At 32.0% G+C, this 18,416-nt stretch overlaps 3 protein-coding genes across 3 annotated transcripts; all 3 read left to right on the top strand.

The window, feature by feature from the left end:
• Positions 1 to 6,678: 6,678 nt before the first annotated feature.
• Positions 6,679 to 9,273, top strand: LOC133295046 (large ribosomal subunit protein uL18). Its single transcript, XM_061493821.1, has 9 exons — positions 6,679 to 6,760; positions 7,103 to 7,172; positions 7,270 to 7,361; positions 7,554 to 7,680; positions 7,791 to 7,870; positions 7,956 to 8,072; positions 8,155 to 8,289; positions 8,392 to 8,561; positions 8,955 to 9,273. Exons 1-9 carry the CDS (start codon positions 6,758 to 6,760, stop codon positions 9,067 to 9,069), a joined length of 909 nt encoding a protein of 302 aa, XP_061349805.1. The 5' UTR covers positions 6,679 to 6,757; the 3' UTR covers positions 9,070 to 9,273.
• Positions 9,274 to 12,850: 3,577 nt separating this feature from the next.
• Positions 12,851 to 16,144, top strand: LOC133295057 (uncharacterized protein At4g08330, chloroplastic-like). The gene is made up of 2 exons (XM_061493836.1): positions 12,851 to 13,116; positions 15,802 to 16,144. Exons 1-2 carry the CDS (start codon positions 13,091 to 13,093, stop codon positions 16,142 to 16,144), a joined length of 369 nt encoding a protein of 122 aa, XP_061349820.1. The 5' UTR covers positions 12,851 to 13,090.
• Positions 16,145 to 16,154: 10 nt separating this feature from the next.
• Positions 16,155 to 17,450, top strand: LOC133295056 (F-box/LRR-repeat protein 12). Its single transcript, XM_061493835.1, has 2 exons — positions 16,155 to 16,324; positions 16,400 to 17,450. The coding sequence occupies exons 1-2, from the start codon at positions 16,155 to 16,157 to the stop codon at positions 17,319 to 17,321; spliced, it is 1,092 nt and encodes a 363-aa protein (XP_061349819.1). The 3' UTR covers positions 17,322 to 17,450.
• The last annotated feature ends 966 nt before the right edge of the window (positions 17,451 to 18,416 follow it).

The following is an 18,416-nucleotide window of genomic DNA, read 5'->3' as shown; positions in this document are numbered from 1 at the left end:
ATGTCGAACTTTAAAATTTGACACCAAATTCTAACCGTTAATTTCCTCCAATCAACGGTTATTATTTATTGAAATTAATAATTGATTAATAAGTTTGGTTGACGAAAATCATAATCGTTGATTGGTGAAAATCAACGGTTAGGATTTGAGTGTCAAATTTCTAAGTATTACTACTATACTAATCACCGTTAATTTCCATCAATCCGACGGTTATAATTTTTTGGTTTACATTTATTAATTAATTATTAATTCTCAAAAATTATAACCTTTGAATTGACAAAAATTAACGATGTTTAGTTTAGTAATTAGAGCAGTAAAAGTTTTCAATAATAAGTATAACCGGTCTCGTATATATATATATATAGGGGAATGTTATACTTACAACCTATCTTCGTTTACAACCTCTTATAATCATATATTAACTGCTGATTTCTCTCTCTCTCTCTCTCTCTCTCTATATATATATATATATATATATATATATATATATATATATATATATATGGGTAAAGGATTTCTCCAGTCACAGAAGGACGTCGTTTTGGGGCAAAAATTAAGGTATTTTTGTAATTATAATATATTGCAGGGTTATATTAGTCTTTATCATTATAATTTTTTAATCTTATAACCTAAAACGACGTCGTTTTGAGCTCACCGGAGATAATTTTATCTCCGGTGACTGGAGAAATATTTTTCCCTATATGGGTATATATATTTTTATATATATATATATATATATATGTGTGTGTGTGTATATGGATCCGTCTGATATCCAATCACTAGATATAAGGATTTGTCTAGTCAAGAAAATCATAACCATAAAAAGGTATATCAATGATAATAAAACAAGAGAGAGAAAGAGAATATCCATTTTCGATCAAATAAATAAGGGAAATAAATATCCCAAACGATGTAGTTTTGGGTGACAGAACGATGCAATGACATAATACATGATAAACCCCATATATATATATATATATGTGTGGGATTTACATTTCTGCAGTTGTTGTACGTGCAACAATCAAATACTTGCCATATATATATATATTTGAAAGCATTAAATGCGGGGAATCATAATCATACAAAGGATGAAAGCATAAAATGTGAGGAATCATAACCATACACCTGTCGTTGCGGCTGCAGAAATATTTTTACCAATATATATATATTTGGATTATTATTTCTTATGTTATTGGAGATAATTTTTTATTTTATTATTATTATTTTTTTGAAATCAAAGGAAAAACTGAAAATACGTACTACATAATACAGGATCTTTGAAAGCCAATCCCGACCAAATCCCTCAAAATTTATGAGACATTATTTTCTCTCTCTGCTCTTCATATAGCCTCACATGGGCCCAACATATTTTTATATGTACGTAGGAGATAAAAATCATCACCTATAATGTGAGAACCATTAATCTTTTATATATATATATATATATATATATATATATTATTTTTGCTAATCTTAAGGTCGCAACCCTGCTCTAAATTTTAATTTCTAAATAGTATATAAGGCAGTGTTTGGTTCGGGAGAAATGGTCATTATCCCATGGAAGTGGAAGTGGGATTCTCAGGTCTCCACGTTTGGTTGAAGAGAACTTCAAATTTATCCAGCAATCTGAGTTCCCCAGCTAAGAAGATATGCGTGTAAACAAGGAGCAATTTCACTGTTCAGGATGCCTTCTCTGACGATGGTATTGTTGGGAAAACCGGCTAAATGGAAAAAGGGGATAAAAAATGTGACAAATTTACGCCCAGCTGCTGCTTCAACTTTTGGTTTGTTTCATGCAAAGGTTTCTTGCTCAAAACACAATTTATCTTTCTGTTCATCTCATTCAGTAAGTTAATTCGCTTCTGGTATTGTTGATCAAAGATATGTTGTAAGCCGCAAACTGGAGTTGAAAGATGAAAGTCATAGGACATATACACAGATAACATAACCCATGTCCATCACAAATTGGAGTTCACGAGGAAGCTCCATGGAAAAGCTTTGGGACATCTATGAAACATATTTGTTTTGGATCTGTTGCAAATGCCTGTTTGACTTCAATGTTTCTTATAAGGGCCATTTTTTAATGAAATATTAAGTTAATATACTCAATCACAATGTGGATCAGTAATATTGAAAACAAGTACCACAATTTTACTGTGATAAAATTATCCCCACATATTTGTAACCATATCAAAAGAAGATGCTCCATCCCAAATATCAAAAGGTTACTTTTGTAATTTCATTTTTTTTCCATCTATCTTTTATTTTCAACCAAACATACATCAGGATTTTTAACTCAATTTTCCCATCAATATTTTGCGGTACCAAACAACTTTTTTTAAACTTTCCTTCCATTTCCCTATCAATTACATTTCTCTAGTAAATTTTTTTTTTTCCCGAACCAAACACTACCTAATAGCAAACAGACTATGTTTACATCCCCGTTCTCTTCTGCCTTTAATAATGGAATTGATTCCAAGATGTAAAAATTGTAAAATATATACATTTTGCATGTAATGGATTCAAATTTAAGTCTCTTATTTGAGGATTCGAATGTTTATTATTGGACCACTTTTTTTGTTGAGTATAATAGTCATAATTTAATATATATTATATATTATTTTGAAATTCAACTGAAGTCGATTAACCCACTGACTCAATGATCAAATATCTCAACCAAGTTGATGTCCGGACTGAATTTTAAAACACTGGTCTAGAGAATCCGATTGCTTAATAGGATGTCTGTCATTATTTTATAACGGTATGTGATTTAATATTTTTAATTAGAAGATTTGAAACTAATATTATTTTTAAGATGTATTTAAGTATGTTTATGTATATTTAAATAAGATTTGTTTTTTCTAAAGTTACTTTATATAACTTTATCTAATGTTCACCAAAACGACGTCGTTTCTAGGCGAAAATCATGGTGTTTTTGTAATTTTAATTTATTTCAGGGATATAATAGTCTTTATTATTCTATTTTTTTAATTTTTCAACCCCAAAACGACATCGTTTCGATGAATATTAGACAAAGTTATCTAAAGTAATATCAGATATTTTTCCCATTTAAATATAATATAAATTTATATATATTTATTCGGATCAACTAATTTAATTAGTAACTCAATAATTCAATATTGGATCGGGTTAATGACCTCATCCAATAATATTGCTGCCATCTCACTAAACGTTGGAATTTGATGAGTCCGACTCAAATTTTATATCCCCTTTATTAAAAGCGTTTAATAATGTATGTATGATGTATCTCTGCCATTGAGCATCCCTATTGGTACAAATTTGAGACCAAAACTCGGCTCGACCTGTTATCAAAAAAAAAAAAAAAAAAAAACTTGGCTCGGCTCGGCCCGTTAACACCACTAACCAAGGGTATGTACAATTATTTTTTTGAGCCCAACTTGGGACGAAAAACTCTACTATTGCAAACTCATTTTGTTTTTTATTTTCAATTAGTTTCCATTTCTCAATTAATCTTCGTCTTAAATATGGTTTTCTTTTTCATTTAGTTTCCACTAAGGGTATATATTATTATTTTATTTATTTATTATTATTACTGTTATTAACCGGTTAAGTGTGAAAAAGAATATGGTTCTTTGGTTCTAAAACAGATACGTGACCTAAAACAGATACGTGACATTTTTTTCCTCGTTAGATGACTAATAATGCATTGAAGAAATAGAAGAGGATGTTACCGACTACACACTAGTGTCATTAGGATACGTTTCAACATGAATGAAAAACCATTGTTAGGAAGGTTGGCATCAACACTCGGCGTCACAACAATTCTCATATTAAAAGAAAACATGTACTCATGTTGAGTTGGCTTAAATTTTTCAAAATTAAGGCCAACACCAAAATTTCGTATAAGATACATTCCATCTTCTGCCAGTTGATCTCTTATCCTCGAGGAACCCTGTACAGTCCCTTAAATCTTACCACCTTGTTATTACAAAAACGAGGACTCGTAAGCAAAGTTTAATAGTTGTAGAAATTAAAAAAAAAACTAATATGCACAATAGAAATGTGTAACAAAACTCACACGTTCATCGATTAAAATTATCTCTGCATTGTCTCCCATCTCGGGTTAATAAAAGTTGGGTTGTCTCCATAGTCTGATAACCCTAACTTTGGTCCTCCTTTGCTCTTTAGATGGTGTCAGATCACGGATGAAATCAAGTCTCACAGCCATTCAACAGATATCGAAACACAAAGTTTGGCTAGCGAACATATTGGTGTATCTTATTTAATGAGTCAGGTGAGTCAACAAGTTTGGCTTATGATATGGGTGTGACTCATTAGATGGATGTTTATGTTTTTCATTTAATTTTCGATTGCATATAATTTATGTTTCTCATTTAGTTTAGGTTGCTCATTTAACTTTCGTTTGAAATGTAGTTTCTGTTTTCATTTAGTTTACGTTTTTCATTTAGTTCCCACTAAGGGTATATACTATTATTTTTTTAAGTCCCATTTGGGACGAAAATCTTCTGTTATTGCTCTGACACATTTAGTTTCCATTTCTCAATTACTTTTCATTTGAAATATAGTTTTCATTTTAATTTAGTTTACGTTTTTCATTTAGTTCCCACTAAGGGTATATACTATTATTTTTCTGAGCTCAACTTGGGATCGAAAGCTTTTGCTATTACTGACTTATTTAGTTTTAGTTTCTCAATTAATTTACATTTTTTCATGTAGTTTATGTTTTCATTTAGTTTACGTTTTTCTATTAAAATCCTAGGAAGGGTATATATACTATTATTTTTTCGAGCCCATGAGACGAAAAACTTCTGCTATTACTGACTCATTTAGTTTTCATTTGAAATATTATTTTCGTTTTCATTTAGTTTATGTTTTTTCATTTAGTTCCCATAAGGTATATACTACTGTTTTTTATTAATTTATTACTATTATTATTAACCAGTTAAGTGTGAAAAGGAATCTGGTTCATGGGGTATAAAATAGACACATGATATTTTTGTCCTCATTATTATTGTTATTAACTGATTAAGTGTGAAAAGAAATTTGGTTTATGGGGTCTGAAGCAAACATGTGGCATTTTTGTCCTCTAGTGACTTATGTCTTCTAGTTATACATAGATTGATAGATAGATAGTTATTAATGGGACGCTTCTACTTTTTCTGACTTATTTAATTTTCGTTTCTAATTTAGTTTACGTTTCTCAATTAATTTTCGTTTTTTATGTATCTTCCATTTTCATTTAATTTACGTTTTTCTATTAAAAACCCAAGAAGGGTATGTACTATTATTTTTTGAGCCCAACTTAGGGCGAAAAACTCTGTTATCGCTGACTCATTTAGTGTTCGTTTCTCAATTTTTTGTTTGAAATATTATTTCCGTTTTCATTTATGTTACAATTTTCATTTAGTTACCATTAACGGTATATACTATTATTTTCTTATTAATTTATTGTTATTAGTTAAGTGTGAAAATAAATCTGGTTCATGGAGTCTAAAACAGACACATGTCATTTTTTTCCTCATTATTATTTTGTTCATCGGGTATACAATACTCCGTCTAGGGCATGATAAAAGGAAGGATAAAAAAGTCACGTTTAATTTTTCCAACAAACTGGATTATAGGAATACCACCCTTTTGTGATATTTTTAGATGATATTTTAGTTAATAATTTGTACTACAATCAAAACTCTGAGTAAATTGGATATTAAAAAAAATTGCATTTCTTATACCAAATATGGATATATTAGAATCCCAACCAATGTTGTCAAACTCGAGTTTTTACGTAGAAACGAAAAAGGGTGGTAGAAACGACACAAAACGTAAAGTTTCTACTTTCTACTACTTAAGGTCAAGATACAAAATTATATATATGCATGTAAAAAAATATCACATAATGAATATGTGTGTTGAGCCACTCATCTATCTAAAACTAAAAAAAATAATTGATAACCAAGTATCAAAATTATAAACAGTGATAACTAACAAATAATGGATAACTAATCTGCTCTAACTGCTTCATACACTCTGCAGATTTTGGATCATCACTTATCAGGATATAATTCCACTTCTTTCTATGCACACAATGATCCAAAAACACAAAACGATTCTCATAGCATAACTTATAATAAAATTGCAGTTTTATAAGACATAATTATAAAAGACCTATATCTAAACAAAAAGATATCAAGATATTGTGCATATGATTTGGGAAAAACGAAAAATTGGGTTTTTTTAATTTCTTTTTTTGTAATTTTTTTTTCCTTTTAAGTAAAAAGGGTAAAAACTTACATTTTTACTGTTTTTGCGTTTTTACACGGCATTTTTATCAGTTTTTATCAAGGACCATTTTTACTTGTGTTTTAAGACGTATCACTCTAGTAAAAACGTAAGTTTTTACGTTTTTATATTAATTTTTGACAACAATGATCCCAACAACACTTTTCCAGAATTTTAAAAAAATCACACCTACCAAATAGCCCGTGTTTGTTTACAGGAGATAACTGTACGTGAGAAACATTAACCAAAAAACAAAAAAAACCCTCACTGCTAACATAGTTATGGACGAGACACTGGGATAAATACTGTAAAACCTAGCCCACGAGCCCAACACATCTCAAATAAACCTAAAACCCAAACTCTAATACCGTTTCGACCCTACCCGACCCATCCAAATCAACACCTCAATAAGAAGACGTTGCTAAACCCTAATTTGCTCAAACTCTTCGGGGAAGAGGTCGAGCTTTGGCACAGAGCAATGGTGCGTATCTGTATCTGTAATCTCTCGCTGTTCTATTCTTCTATCCTCTCCATAGAATGTTTCATCATTTCGTTTCTGGCAGAACTTTAATTTTGTTCTCTTGTTTGAGAAAAACTTGCATTCTTCAGATCTGTGTTTTATGAGATATTTTCGAGTCTGTAGGGTTTATAGAGTATATTCAGTTTTTTTTTTTTGTGTGTGTCTGTGTGTTAGTTTTTGATTACTGATGCACTCTGGATATTAATTCAACTAGGTTCGTGTGTGTTTGTAGCTATCCATATAAGCTTGAGAGATTAGCAATAACAACATTTTTTTTCCATTTTTTCTTTATGTTTAATACAGGCATTTATCAAGGCTCAGAAATCAAGGGCTTACTTCAAGAGATATCAAGTGAAATTTAAGAGAAGAAGAGGTATTATAGTTGTTTATCTCCTTTCATTTTGTGTTTCTTTATTATGTGCGCTTTATCTCTGCTTTGTTGATGACTTTGTTTACCTAAAAATTTGCAGAGGGAAAGACTGATTACCGAGCGAGGATTAGGTTAATCAATCAAGATAAGAACAAGTACAACACCCCAAAGTACCGCTTTGTTGTTCGTTTTGTATCCTACTGTTAGTCTGTAGTTTTATGTTTGTCTTACTGGCATTCAAAATTCTGGCCACATTACTATCAATTTTAGTTATTAATAGTCAATGCTGGTTAATCATAGCATTTAAATATTATCATTTGAAAATTGAAGTTATATTATATGTTGATGTTTATCTGTGAGTACAAACCTTAACCTCATAATTAGACCAACAAGGATATCGTTGCACAAATAATATCTGCTAGCATTGCCGGTGATATTGTTCTTGCTGCTGCATATGCTCATGAACTGCCCCACTTTGGTCTTGAAATTGGCCTTACGAACTATGCTGCCGGTACTTTATGAGAAAATCCCTTATCCTCCTTTCATTTTCTTTCAACATTTTCGTGTGTCGATCCTTTCATCCTTTCTGTCTTGTTATTGAATATTTTAAAATCTGACCAGCTTATTGCACCGGACTCCTCTTGGCTCGTCGAGTCCTTAAAAAGCTTGAAATGGATGAGGAATATGAGGGGAATGTCGAGGTAACTATGAATTTGCTATACTCTAATCTCTCCGTATCTTTTTCTCATTCTGTGTAAGTTAATTGGTTGTATCCTTTTTTATTAGGCTACTGGAGAGGATTTCTCTGTGGAACCTGCTGATACTAGGAGGCCATTCCGCGCTCTCCTTGATGTTGGTCTTATTAGGACCACAACTGGCAACCGTGTCTTTGGTGCCCTGAAGGTACTCAATATTATACTGCAATTCTAATGTGAATGATTTTGCTTTAAGGATGCTCAAATTGAATAATTGCGATGCTTTTCAGGGAGCTCTTGATGGGGGTTTGGATATTCCTCACAGCGACAAAAGGTTTGCTGGTTTTGATAAGGAGAAGAAAGAACTTGACGCTGAGATTCACCGCAAATACATCTTTGGCGGACATGTTGCTGCCTATATGAAGGCATGTGCAAAGATTTTATTTGATGCACTTCTGTTGGAATTTTCAGTGCAATATTATGAGTTTGCAGACATTTGTTTAACCACCTCTTTATATTTTCTACAGACCTTGATGGAAGATGAACCGGAGAAATACCAGAGGCACTTTCCGGAATACATCAAGCGAGGAATTGAGGCTGATGGACTTGAGGAGTTGTACAAGAAGGTTCATGCTGCCATTCGTGCAGATCCTGCAGAAAAGAAATCTGAGAAGCAGCCACCAAAGGAACACAAGAGGTAAGTTATTATATTTCAGCTATCCTTAAGAAATTTGTTTTGATTTGTTTGCTTGGCATGAGCAAATATGGTTTGAAGATTTTAAGTGGAGGGGAAAGGAAAGGAAGGGAAAGTAAGCAAGGGAATGGAGGGGGATCCCCCACAGGAAAAAGCTCAAATTTCAGGTTGAAGAACTTTGATGCCTTGGGAGGGGGAATCCTATCCCCATTTAAAATCTTCTAAACAAGGGATAGGGTTGTTTTTTCACTCCTTTCCTCTACCTTCCCATTCCTTACCTCATTCAAACATAGATTTAAATGACTGACCGAGTGGAGAATATTTGGTTTGCTAACTTTACAATATTACTTACGGATTGTAGATTCCTGAGAGTTTTCCTTTGTATCTTTTCTCCAGGTACAACCTGAAGAAGCTTACATATGAGGAGAGGAAAGCTAAGTTGATCGCCCGCTTGCAAGCTCTCAACTCTGCAGCTGAAGCTCCTGAAGATGATGATGAGGATGACGACTGAGAGTATATTGTGTATGCATCACAAGTGATGCATATGTAGAACATATCCCTACTTGCATTTAGAGAATCATTTTCTTGAAAAATTTTGTTGCTTTTACTAATTTATTTTCTAGATAAAAAAATTGGATACTTCTTGTTTTGGCGTTTTTTTGTGTCAAATTTGACTAAACCTGGATGGATGTGTTCTAAAAAATTTTCTGTTTCACACATTATTTTTTATTTGTGTCTTACCTTTTAGTACTGCTTGTGGTCTTGTGGGTGATGTGGACGGTAACATGCATTTCTTTATCTTCTTATTCTTGGATGTAGGCTTGGAAAATAAGCTGTGTATCAATTTTGTAATAAAGTCAACGTATTCTAAAGGCATTCTAACCTCGAGTCAGTCAATGCTAGGTAGGAGTCAGGATACATTTATGTCTAATTGCTCCACATATCGTCCCTCGAATCATATTTTCTAAACGAACCAAGGCCAATCCAAATTGGTCTTGTAATAGATCTGCTACAGAACGAATACGTTTATTTTTTAAATGATTCATGTCGTCCAGTGTACCCATTCCAAATTTCATTCCAACCAAATGATCCACAACTGTCAAATATATCTCGTGGTAACAAAATTGTATTGTTCCGGGGTATATCAAGATTCAGCCTTCGGTTCATATTTTGTCGACCAATCCTTCCCAGTACATCGGTTATTTAAAGAGTCACATTCTGGCCTTCACTTTTAAATATTAATGCTCTCTTTTAAAGAAGTAGGAGATTGTAATTTCCACCCAATTATGATGGTTTCTTTCATTTTACAAGTGGTGACCATTAGTGGTGAAAGTGGGCTGGGCTGGGTCGAGTTTTGTTCTGAAAAACTCAAGTCTACGTCAAAAAATTTCAATTTGGTCCGGCTCAAGCCTAGTATGAGTTTAACTGTTAGTCTGGTTTGACTCGTTTATGAAAAAAACAAATGGTCTGGCTTGGTCTGTTAGCCTGTTAATTTTTAACTTGCAAGCAGAATCATGAATCAATTTTACAAAGTACTCAAATTCTGTTACTACACAAAAAATCATAATTTCAACGTCCAAACAGATCATGAATCATAACAAAACTAATACAATATGCATTTAAGTCATTTTTAAAAGCAAAATGCTCAAATTAAATAATATATATTTCATCAGATCCAACAAACAAATTCATACTATGTAAATTAAAATAATTACATGAATCCAACAAACACATCATGATGTTTGTAGTAAGTATAACCTCTGCCAAAAATCTTTTAATCTATTCATATACACAATCTAACATGTTGAGATGTTGGTTCCTCCTATATAAGAAATAAAGTAAGATTTCTATTAAAATATAATCGAATATGATTAAGTTATAAATAATTGCAATTGATTAAATTTATATTTTTTTTTTCTTCAAGGCATACTTACTCTATTTTATTTAAAATAAATAGTACAATATAGGTCGGCCTGTAGTCTTATAGGCCCGACCTTTTGAAAGTGGGCCTACGACTTTTTTTATTAAACATGTTTTTTTAAGGCCCAAGCCTGACCTATTATACAAAATATACTAGATCAGGTCTAGCCTGATGTAGGCCGAGCCGTAGGCCCCTGTAGGTCGGCCCGGCCCAATTTCACCCCTAGTGACCATGAATTCATTTAGTTATCATGTATCTAAAACCGAGTGAAATACAATTGAACGAAGGGATAAGATATTGGAATAATCAATTAGGGTTACTATAAATGTTAAATTGTTAGATTGATTATGTTAATTCAATGGTTATATAAAATTTATTGGATCAATATAATTGATTATACGATGAAATCAATTTGAATGAATAATGAGCTGTATAGGGGTAGGAAAACTGATAGTATGAATATAAAGCGTCATGTTCGGTACATATGCTATATGCTATTGGCATGATATATATTAATGTGTGATAACATGTTTATGATAAATAAGTTTTTGTTTAAAATAAACAATATTGTATTTGTATCTAATTAGACTCAATTTTGATTCTTTTTTAATAAGATCTTTTCACATTAATGTCCCAAGTCATTAAAGAAGATTGTCTATTATTTTTTTATTTAAAATTCATGATTTTTTTAATAATTATTAGATGATAATATAAAAACATTTTACTATCAATTGATCAAATCTAGTTTAATTCAATCCATGTATTTAACCAATGAAATTGTGCATATGTAATAAATATATTGTTTAGATTTTAGAATTTAGTTTTATTCATTTCAATTTGTTTTCTCTATCGTTTATTTAAGATTTGATATCAACATGAATACTACTTTTATCGCAAATTAGTTGGGATCAACTGTCCATTTACTAAAATAATATTTATTCTTATTTTTTTATTAATTTTTAAATTGTTTTAAATCAAATCTCGGTTACAGATATTTTATTAATGTAGGTATCATCATAAAATAACAAAATAAAATATATTTCACGATAAAATACACATTAACTCATATCTGGTACCTGTTTTTCTGCCGGAACCTGCAAACTTTCTTCAACAAAAACACTGTTTTTCTTTTTCCATTTTATAAAGGGTGTGTGGCCCCAAAAAATTGTTTTAGCGAAAGTCTGAACCATTGACCAAAGCAATATTTTAGGCACTCATTTGTCATGTTTTTCTTTTTAAAAGAGATAGAATTGTATTATTTTATGACTAGAGAAACATAAATTATGATGGAAGAAAGTGAGAATATTTTAATTAATTTTAAATTTAAAAATATTAATTTTAACTTAAATAACTATTATTTAAAAGAATAAATATTTTCCCTTAAATAATAACACCTAAGAGGATTCTCAGTGTGATGCCACTCGATCAACAATTTTTTAATTAAAATAACATGTGTTTTATTCTATAGATAGAGATGTCTAGCCCAATAGACTAATGATTGTCAAAGAATGATGTGTGTGCACAATAATAGCATGATAGTAATAAAGAGAGTGATCATACCCGTAGGCTTTACTTCTTATTTATAGGGTTTACTTGTGAGTATTAGGATTTCTGGACCTTCTGTGCCTCTTTTACCGCCCAAGCCCATGTTTAATGCTATCGTATTATGATTGATATTTTTTTTTTTGGTAAACAGGATTGATATCTTTAATGAATATCTCATTTGATTATATCAAATTTTATTTGGATTGCTCTTTATTGGGCCATATAATAAATGAGTCTCACATATAAATCCATAACAATATGAGAAAATATATACTTACAAACCTATTTTTGTTTACAATATCTGATAATCATATCTTAATAGCTAATTTCTACCAATCAACAGTTATTATTTTTTGCAAATCAAACTAATTATTATTTTCACAAATCAAACGAACAAATTATTTATTAATTTATAATAAATGATAATTATTGATTGACGAAAATCAATGAAAAATATATAATTGTAAAAAATTATAAACAAAAATAAGTTCTAAGTATATCCTTCCTCGGATAACATATCAAACCTTTTGGTCTCTATAAACATATGGATATATCCTTTAAAAAAATAGATATTTTTTCAAAGGGAAAAATGTTTGTCATTTTAAATGACATAAAATTATCTTATTTTAAGAAAGAGATAGACACAAAATAATATTTTTTATTTAAAATTTAAATTAAAAAAAATCCACGTACTTTCTCCCCATAATTTTCATTCTTTATATCTATCTATCAACTAAAATTACACGACTTATTAAAAAAAAGTAACATATAATGTTTTGGGGGTTATTTTAAGACCGGCCACATTTATTTATTTTGGGTAGAAAAAGTGGACTTTGGAGAAGAAGAAGCGAGGAAGCAACAGAGAGAGAGAAAGAGAGAGAGAGAAGCAAGGTAGAGATCAGAATTGAGAAGTCAAGGCGAGTAGTTGAAGGAACGTATGCAACTACTCTTCTAATCTCACAATCTCTTTCGCTTTTCTCGTTCCATTCCACAAAATTAGAGAAAAAATGGACGAACATGGCAATTCCTGTCGCTGATCATCATCCCAATCCGACATCAAAAGAGGATGTCCCAATCTGATGTCTCTTATTGGTTTGATTCCTACCCTCATGTTATCTGTTTGTTATTATCATATGGGTGTGGTGGTTTCGATAATTTTTGTAATTTTTTTTTTCTGGGTTTTGATTATTGCTGGTCATTTGTTCATTCCTTGTTTCCAGATTATATAAATTTGTATGCTTTTTGCAGTTTTGAATGTGGGTACGTATTAAATTTTCAAAATTTTCCACTGATCAAAATGGTTTCAATGTTAGATTTTCTGATCCGTAATCAAATCATTATTGGGCATGTTTCATGTTGTTGGGTTGTCCAGTGTTGTGTTAAGATTTTTTATTTTATTATTTTCTGAATTGTTGGGTTATTTAAGTAGTGGGTAGTTAATTGAATTTTAACTTTCCTAAAGAATAAGTCATAGATATTAGTGGAGCCTATCTACTATTAGTGGGCAGTTATTTTTTAAGTTGTCTTGTATTATCTATTTAAACCTTTAGGTATTTGAATAAAGGTATCAGATCAGAATAGAAAAGTATCCCAAGAGGCACTTGTGCAAGAGGTCAGGCTTCCTCAGGTCAGACTTCCTCAATAAAGCCAAATTCCCATTTTTATTTATTGTGTCCGTAACAATTGGTATCAAAGCTCAGGCATGGACAAACACTTTCCGAAATTGGAAGACACAGTCCAGTCTTTGTCGGAGCAATTCAAGGAGATGTTCACCCAATTCTCCAACAGATTGGATGTCTTGGTGGCTAACCGGCCCAACACCCTCTCATCTGCTATTGAGCTGGAAAAACCATACGAGGCCCACAATCAGACGATCATCTTTACTGCTCAGAATATGCGACGGACCATAACAGTCATCAACACCAAGGGTCATCTTTATCCACTCCCACCAGCGGTGCGACATCTTTTGGCAGTGGCGCCTCCTCCACCGGTTCGACTCTCGACGCATTCACTCTTGGCCATCGCTGCAAACAATTGTTCACCATCCAAGCAGTGACAGAAGAGAGCAACGATGAGACGGTGTTTGACGAAAGTGAAGGAGAAGCGGATATTGAAGATGATTCAATTACTTGATGTTAAATTTACTCTTGAGGACAAGAGTTATTTTTAGGGGGAGGGAATGTTAAGATTTTTTATTTTTTTATTTTATTATTTTATTATTTTCTGAATTGTTTGGTTATTTAAGTAGTGGGTAGTTAATTGAATTTTAACTTTCCTAAAAAATAGGTCATAGATATTAGTGGAGCCTATCTACTGTTAGTGGGCAGTTATTTTTTAAGTTGTCTTGTATTATCTATTTAAACCTTTAGGTATTTGATTAAAGGTATCAGATCAGATTAGAAAAGTATCCCAAAAGGCAAGTATCCCAAAAGGCACTTGTGCATGAGGTCAGGCTTCCTCAGTAAAGCCATTTGAAGTTAGGCTTCCTCAATAAAGCCAAATTTCCATTTTTATTTATTGTGTCCGTAACATGTTGGTTCGAGTCACGTGTCTTATGGTGGGTTTTATATGTTTCATATGTTTCAATGAGTGAGCTGATTGGTGACACCCTTTGGTTTTCTCCAACATGGTGCTGACTTCTGTTGACATGCATTTTGTTTAATATGTGTCTCTCTTGTGATATGAAATTGCATGTTGTGTTCTGTGAAAGTTTGCTGTGCTTCTGAATGGTTGCTTCTTCAGTCATATTTGTCACAGTATCTTTGGGTGTCTTTTGTTTTCTGTTTTTGGTTCTTATGTGTGTGTTTTCCTTTATGGTCCCATTATCATGTTGTGGATTCTAAGCTTTGGCAGTTAAGATCTTGCAATTTATGGGTTGAAAATATTGTGTTTCAGAAGGCCAAGGGTGGAAACAGTTCTAGAGGTAGAGACACTTGCATTTTTGTGAATCTAGGGGGGGCGGGGTGGAGTTAGTTTTAAGGTTTAAGGTTTAAGGACTATCTTGGTAAAAGGGATGTGCAGCTGCAGGAGGAAGCAATGGAAAATTATTGGTCATGAGGCAAACCTGATAATTATGAAGGGAAACCTAGGACTACCAATAATTAATTAGAAAGTATTCAACAGTTTTTTTTTCTATCCATTTTACTTATATTTTCAGTCATAATGATTAGCGCACATTAAATCATTATGTAAGAAGCCAATGCCTGAATGATTTCCCTGCGAATGCTGATAGTTTGACCTTTGAACTCTTCAATACATGTCTTAATTGGACTTGCAAAAAAAAGTTGCTTTGTATATAGAACAGAAAACTTGAGAACAAGAGTAATAGCCACTTCACATTGCTCAATTTTATGGGATCAGATCATTTTAATCATAAATGAAGCAGTAGAAGAAAGGTAGATATTCTTAATTGTAGGAGGGTAATAGGAAATGGCTAGACATAAACCACCCAGATATAAATGGCTACTTGGAGATGATGATGGTCATGTCTGGGCTTAAAAGACAAGAACTACATGTTAATTAACATCATTTGGTAATATTTTGTCTCAAGTTTGCTGTTAATGATATGATATAAATCCGATTTATTATAGAGTGTAACGAAAGAAACTTGGTTGACAATCTATTCAGCATAGAGCCATAGAGCAGACTCAGTATAATGAATTTTTCTCATATGAAGTGGGATGATGTTCTTATCTTCCGTGATTATTTTTTTTATTGTATAATTTTTATTATATAATTTGTATTATACGTGTTTTGAAATTTTGGTGTCTTTTGCAGTTGTGGATCTTGTGGATACCCTTTGAACTTGACATCTTCAAATCGAATCACATCTGACATTGCATCTGAATATCAAAAGTCTGTTAAGAAAGGATCAATTTCTTTTGCTTCAGTTGATCTCAGCCGATTTACACAGGTTGATGAAATAAATTGTTTTCCCTTCTCATGGTTTTATCGTTCAAAGACTAAACTGCTTTGCCGTAAATGCGGGGTTCATATTGGTTATGGTTATGGTGGAGAATCACCTACTCTTTGTGGACTTGAGCCTCCAGTTTCGTCTAGCTCTCAGATAAAATTCACCATAAAGATTAGATCACTACAGCCTTCTTCAGAAGAGTCTTGAAAAGATTGACATGAGAGATCTTTCTAGAAATGATGGTACCTCCATCATGCATCTCCCAGATGATTGTCTTGCTATAATTTTCCATGATTTAGAAAGTTGCATTGATCGTGAATCATTTGGCCTGACTTGCCACCGATGGCTCCAAATTCAAAATGTCTACCGTCGGTCACTGCATTTTCAGTGCTCATTCAGCGTGTTAAATCCTTCATCTTTATCAACAAAGGGTTTTGACATTCACTCATTCCATCTCCATAGGTTGCTGAGGCGCTTTCAACATTTAGAATATTTATCCCTATCTGGTTGCAGTGAGCTCAATCATTCTGGATTGACCCGTTTGTTAAGTTATGGTTCAAATTTGCGAAAACTTAATCTTGATTGCTGTTTTAAAGTCACTGACTATGGGCTATCTCTGGTTGCTGCTGGTTGTCCCTCATTGATGACAATTAGTCTCTATCGGTGTCTCAATGTTACTGATAAAGGATTAGAGACTTTATCAAGTGCTTGCCTATCTATGAAATGTGTAAACCTCTCTTACTGCTCACAAATATCTGACAAAGGGTTAAAAGCTTTTACACAGTGGTGTCGTCAGCTCCAGTCTGTTAACATATCACATTGTGAAGGTATAAGTGGTGTTGGCTTTGAAGGGTGTTCAAAAACTTTAGCATATGTAGAGGCTGATTCTTGTAAGCTTAAGCCAGAAGGGGTCATGGGAATTGTTAGTGGTGGTGGAATAGAGTATCTAGATGTTTCTTGTTTAAGTTGGTCTCTTTTTGGGGATCCCTTGCCTGGAATAGGATTTTCATCAGGCCTCAAAATCCTTAACTTTCGGTTGTGCAGAACTGTTTCTGATACTTCTATTGTGGCCATTGCCAAGGGATGTCCACTACTTGAAGAGTGGAACTTAGCATTATGTCATGAGGTGAGGATATCTGGTTGGCAGGCAATTGGGTTATACTGCCAGAATTTGAAAAGATTGCATGTTAATCGTTGCCGCAACCTCAGTGATAATGGCTTGCTAGCTTTAAGGGATGGATGCAAAAGTCTCTCCATTCTTTACTTGAATGGCTGTGTTCGCTTGACATCTACTGCATTAGAGTTATTCAAGTTTCACAGAGCTAATGTTTGCATAAAGGAAATAGAGGTCATGAGTATAAAGCCTTACTTTGAGTTCAGATGATACTGGCTGATACATATTTATTAACTATCTAGGCATTAAATGTATTCTTTATCTTTATTTGTATAAATATTTTAGAACCTATGGATGTTTGGTTTTATACATTATTTAGAATGTCCTTGTATCATAAATATTCACATTATGGATTTAATTCTCTTTTTTGATTGGATGAAGGTCACTTGTACCCTTAAGGGGTCCCCATAATGACCCTTTAAATTTTATTTACATCCACCATGATAATGACATGATTTATTCCACCATGATAATGGCATGATTCCATTCACCATGGTAATGACATGATTCCCCATATTGGAATGAGGCAATCTACATTCCCTTCAAATTTTTTATTTACAAAAAGAAAGTTATTATGAAGGAAGAAAAATATAACTATGCATTTTTCAAAGATGATCAACTATTGCCAAGCTAATCTTGTAATTTAGTTTACAAATAAATATGTGAAGTAAAACAAACTACACACTAAACAGATGTGAAGTAAGAATTTGAAGGAGTGATAAAATGAAAGGTGAAAATTCCATACTTTAAATCCAGTGTTGACCAAGATTTTTAGTCAGTGACTTGTGCTATAAAGCGTCAGGGGACAAAAGTATAATAGAAGATGCATTTGGTAAATTTAAATATATCTCAAAATATTTTGTAGAGTATATTTGGTAAATTTTCTTAATGTAACATAAATTAATTGGAATACATCTATAATTTTATAAAGTATAATAGAAGATACGTTTAAAATTTTAAATGTATGATTTCATTTTTACACTTTTTTTCTTTGAATACATATTTTAATAGAAAAATCTATATTATATTTATGTTGACCATTAATAATTAATAATTTTATAAATGTTTTTATAATTAATAATTGATAAATTATTATTAAATTCCAATAAAATATAACCATTGATTGACGGAAATCAAATGTTAGGATTTGATGTCAAATTTCAAAGTCTGACATCGGTATCAAATGTCAAACTTTGAATTGACACCAAATTCTAACCGTTAATTTTCCCAATCAACTGTTATCATTTATTAAAATTAATAAGTTTGGTTGACGGAAATCATAATCGTTGATTGGAAAAAAATTAA

The sequence above is a fragment of the Gastrolobium bilobum genome, unplaced genomic scaffold (genome assembly GCF_033153095.1).
Source record: "Gastrolobium bilobum isolate Gb01-03AN ecotype WA unplaced genomic scaffold, APGP_CSIRO_Gbil_v1 utg913, whole genome shotgun sequence".
Lineage (NCBI taxonomy): Eukaryota > Viridiplantae > Streptophyta > Magnoliopsida > Fabales > Fabaceae > Gastrolobium > Gastrolobium bilobum.
This window is presented reverse-complemented; position numbering and strand designations above follow the sequence as displayed.